The 5045-nt window shown below is 43.3% G+C and overlaps 1 protein-coding gene across 1 annotated transcript; it reads left to right on the top strand.

Annotated features, from left to right (window-relative positions):
• Window positions 1-1314: 1314 nt before the first annotated feature.
• Window positions 1315-4790, top strand: LOC133013666 (nuclear factor 7, brain-like). Its single transcript, XM_061080678.1, has 2 exons — window positions 1315-1578; window positions 1666-4790. The coding sequence occupies exon 2, from the start codon at window positions 1683-1685 to the stop codon at window positions 3063-3065; it is 1383 nt and encodes a 460-aa protein (XP_060936661.1). The 5' UTR covers window positions 1315-1578; window positions 1666-1682; the 3' UTR covers window positions 3066-4790.
• The last annotated feature ends 255 nt before the right edge of the window (window positions 4791-5045 follow it).

Genomic DNA, 5045 nt, shown 5'->3' with positions numbered 1-5045 from the left:
GGATTAAAAACCAACCATGTGTAATTACATCAATGCCATGCCCTTTGAAGCTGTATTACGGCTGAGGTCACATGAGGACATGTCCTCCTGTAACTACCAGGAAAGCATGCTGCTATTCAAGGTCTCATAACAGGAAACATACAATAATTTAACTGGGGTAAGGAGTCCACAGAGTCTGCATGCAGACACAGTGTGGTGGCATTGGGTGGTGTTCATCTCCGAACATCTGTGAATTAACAACCAGGAGCTAAAGCACGGCATTCTGTGTCTGCCGTCCAGATTAATAGAAGTGAAACATGCAGAATGAATCAGGGTATTCACCTCCTGTTTGTTCTCATTCATGTAACTACGTTATCAGCAAAAGAGACATATAAAGATTACAATTACAAACCAGTGCTCCCGGGCTATTAACATGCTAAGTGACCACATGACAACAATCCTTCCTGCTCATCCCTGGTTACCTGGGAGTCTTATAATCGGATTAAACATTTTACTGCTGGTTTTTCAAGCCCTGAAAGTTCAGACTCTTGCCGTTATCTGTGTATCTGCGATTTTTTGAATCTCTTTTAAGGCCCAATCCCATTTCACCCCTCCCCCCTCCCCCCTTAGCCCTCCCCCTACGGAGGGGTAGGGCCAAGGCGTAAGGCTCTATCCCAGGGGTGTCCAAACTTTTTGTACCGAGGGCCACATACAGAAGAAAATACGAAGGACTGGGCCACTCATGCCGCCACGCCCCCCTGCCCTGGAACGGACTGTTGACAGTGCGACTCAACCGCATCGCTCAGGGCGGGGGGGCGTGGCGGCGTTTTGAGGGACAGCTGGCAGGTCAGGGGTGAGTTTTAAACTGAAAAGTGCAATACAGCGGGCCATAGTGCATTATATTACATTTCATTCAGCTGACGCTTTTATCCAGAGCGACTTACAATAAGTGCATTCAACCCCGAGTTTACAAACCCAGAACAACAAGACTCAAGAAAGTACAATTTCTTCAAAAAATAAAGCAAAACTTCAAAGTTCTATAAGTAAGGGCCATTTAAGTGCTACTAAATTGTTAGTTTCAAAAATGTTTAGGTTTTTTTTATATATTATATTTTAAGCCTTTGATGCGGGCCAAAAAAAAAAAGGATGGCGGGCCGCAGATGGACTGCGGGCCGTAGTTTGGACACCCCTGGTTTATAGGATCTGACACAAATCTCTTCTTGACAAAGTTAATATTTTATCATAACTTATCTCTACTTTTGCAGAACAGCCTCTGAACTTTGAACACTCATCAGATCAATCATTTACAAACAGCTATGTGACAACCAAGTCTCTTGTCTGTGTGAGCTTGTTGCTGCCAAATGACTTTTGACCAGTTATCAAATTCAAGGCTTGAATTACTTTTTACAATCATGTCCTGACACACCAGAGAAAACAGGAAGCATCTGTTCCTCCCTGAAGAGACGCAAGCTGAAAACAAGACGATCGTAATTCACCTTCCAGACCAAACTAAACCAAACTAGACCAAACATCCTGAGTGAGTCCAGCTACAGGAGAGAAGAGTCAAACTACAACCTGCCGACGCTCCACACACTGACCGTGAGTTTAACAAACACCTCGACTCAGAGGGGAAGTAAACCTCAGTGAAGTTCATGGAGCTGTGACTGACTGACTGTCTGTTTTCAGCCTCACCTGGAGACTCAATGGCTTCCAGATCAGAAGAGGATCTCTGCTGTCCCGTCTGCCATGATGTCTTCATAGATCCTGTTCTTCTGTCATGTAGCCACAGCTTCTGTAAAGACTGTGTGAAGACCTGGTGGAAAGACAAAGAAGTAAAAGAGTGTCCAGTTTGTAAGAGAAGATCTTCAAAGCAAGAACCACCTTGTAACCTGGTGTTAAAGAACCTGTGTGAGACCTTCTTACAGGAGAGAGATCAGAGCTCTCCACATGCTCTCTGCAGTCTGCACTCAGAGAAACTCAGACTCTTCTGTCTGGACCATCAGCAGCCAGTGTGTGTCGTCTGCAGAGATTCAGAAAAACACATTGACCACAGATTCAAGCCCATCGATGAAGCTGCACCACAACACAAGAAGCAGCTTCGGGAAACTCTGGAGCCCTTGAAGAAGAAGTTACAGTGTTTTGGACGTGTTAAAGTAAAGTTTGAACAAACAGCAGAACACATTAAGGTCCAGGGCGGAATCATAGAGACGCAGATCAAGGAGCAGTTTAAAAAGCTTCATGAGTTTCTGGAGGAGGAAGAGGAGGCCAGGATGGCTGCACTGAGGGAGGAAGAGGAGAACAAGAGTCGGACGATGAAGGAGAAGATTGAGGCTCTGAGCAAAGATATAACGGCTCTTTCAAACACATTCAGAACCACAGAGGACGAGCTGAGAGCTGAAGACATCTCGTTCATGCTCAACTACAAGGCTGCAGTGGAACGAGTACAGCAGCGCCTCCTGCTGGATGATCCACAGCTGGCCTCAGGAGCTCTGATAGACGAGGCCAAACATCTGGGCAACCTGAGCTTCAACATCTGGAACAAGATGAAGGACGTGGTCTCCTACAGTCCTGTGGTTCTGGACCCAAACTCTGCTCATCCACTACTCATCCTGTCTGAAGATCTGACCAGTTTGAGAGGAGGAGAGAGACAGAAGCTTCCTGACAATCCAGAGAGGTTTGATCATTATTCCTCAGTCCTGGGATCTGAGGGTTTTAACTCAGGGACTCACAGCTGGGACATCCTGGTTGGAGATGGTACTTACTGGGCATTGGGTGTAAGATCAGAGCCTGTCCAGAGGAAGGGAGACGATCTGTCTGGATACTGGAGAGTAAGGTTCCGTGAAGGTAAATACAAAGCAGTGTCACCATCAGAATCATCTTATCTCTCTGTGCAGAAGATCCAGAGGATCAGAGTGAAACTGGACTGGAACACAGGAGAACTGTCGTTCTCTGATCCTGATACTAACAAACACATTCACACCTTTACACACACTTTCACTCAGAAGATGTTTCCATACTTTAGCACTGGAGATCCCATGAAGCTATTACCTGTGAATGTCTCTGTGACGCTGGATCAGAGCAGTTAGAGATGTTTATTTCTTCAAGAGAAATCTGCTGAATTTAAATGTTTTCTATCATTTCTATTTTTGTGGATCCATGAAGTCGAGCAAACTGAAGAAGATCCACATAAAAACACATTTATCAATAACAGCTGATCATTGTTCACATTCAACAAACTTTATTAAAACTCACACCTGAGACATGATTCATGTTTAATCACATAAAGTCTGTTCACATATGAAATAATCCAACATATATGAACATTTGTCTGTTTGATGAAGCCAAAATGATTCTGTCTGTAAAAGTGTTTATTCACAGCATTAACAGCAGCCTAGTGATGTGGTTTTAATATTGTGATCAAAATATAACAGTTATGAAACAGAAACAGAGTTCTGACCTTTTTTAAGTTGATATTTAAATTTAGGGACCTAATTGTTGTGAACAATAGTTGGGCCTACATGTGAAGCCAAAGCCTGCAGCCATGTCTTCTTTGTTCTGGAGACAAAGGTGAGCTTCCAGAACTCAGTCTCCCAGGATGCTTCAACTTCACACCTAGGTGTGAACCTGCCCCTGGACACAGCTTTCAACCCCTAGTGGTCACTGTGTGCCCCACGACCCATGAGGTCACCAGGACAATAAAATCCCAGTTCCCCTTCTTTTCTACTGACCTCTGCAGGAGGAGTAGGTTCCTCTCCCTGCTCCAACTCTTTTGACCTCCAAGCAGGCCTGCCTGAAGCACACTGCTAAAACCTTCCCAAAGGCAGGGACACAAGAGCCTGCCTAAAAACTTCAGCACAACCAACTGGCCATGACACAAAGTCTGACCAGCAGATGCACAACAACAGGAGCCACAACCAGCAATACCAGTTCACTGGACTTTAAACAGCACCTCAAAAAGGACCTTTCCCCCTTTTCATGAACTGGTAACATAACTGGGCTAATTACACGAGGCCTATGCACAGGACTGTTGAACTCTATTTGTGTGATATTTTAAAAATTGGATTTGTATTGTTGTGATATTTGGTACTACGTTATTTGAAAGCTAATGTTAGTTCTGTGATGCTCTTCATAGAATCAGACTCTTTCTTTACATGCAACTAGCTACTTCCTCTGACCCAGCCCACCTCACACACTCCTCTCCCCAAACACACACATGTGATCTCAGCCCAATGATCCCAACACTCCACGGGGTCTTTCGTCTTCATGGTGGCCAGCCGCCATTTTGAAACCTCATACACTCACGCACACAATGAAATTGTATCCATTTGTTTGTACTTTGCTTCTTTCTCTTTAGTGCGACTTCAGCTCTGCAGTTACGCCACTGACTCTCTCCTCTGCACTTACTGACCTTGTCTATACTATAGAAGTGTGAAAAAATGGAGTATAGAGTCTATACCCTCCAAATGCCGATTTTTCAGAACCTCACTTCAGTTGAGGGGTACCCAGAATGCCTTGCGAATCACTGGGAGAGAGATCCACAAATGTTGTATTTTCTCCATTACTAGGGATTAAAAATTACGATAATGTTTGTAATATCTTAGATTAATATCATTTGAATGTATTATGGTCATTTTTTTCACAACAACCTTAAAACATAAGATTGGAACTTTTGTAAAGCATTTTGTAACTTTGCTTCGAAAGGTGCTATAAAAATAAAGTTATCATCATTATTCATTTTATAATTATTAAGTCTCGTGTACATGATCTGGGTTTGGGAAAATGGTTTAATAAAAAAAATTTGAAAATCACAAGATTGGAGACTGATTTCACACAAGGGAAGGCCAGTTTAAGAATGTAACAATGATGATTTGATAATAAGAGAGTTTTATGTAATTTATACTGTCGGTCACGGATTTGGCGTCAGTGGGCTGAAATTTTCTCTGTCTTTAATCTGTGACCTCACAGGTTAATCATCTTGCCAAGAATTTATGTTGAATTGTAGGTTTTTCTAAGGGAGGTTCTCTTCAGTTGACAACTCCAAACTCCTCAGCTGCAAGGATCAGATC

The sequence above is a fragment of the Limanda limanda genome, chromosome 11 (assembly GCF_963576545.1).
Source record: "Limanda limanda chromosome 11, fLimLim1.1, whole genome shotgun sequence".
In the NCBI taxonomy this organism is placed as follows: Eukaryota; Metazoa; Chordata; class Actinopteri; order Pleuronectiformes; family Pleuronectidae; genus Limanda; species Limanda limanda.
This window is presented reverse-complemented; position numbering and strand designations above follow the sequence as displayed.

Bases quoted from the DNA above. Each gene is read 5' to 3' on its own strand.
- LOC133013666 (XM_061080678.1), top strand. From the start codon at position 1,683: ATGGCTTCCAGATCAGAAGAGGATCTCTGCTGTCCCGTCTGCCATGAT.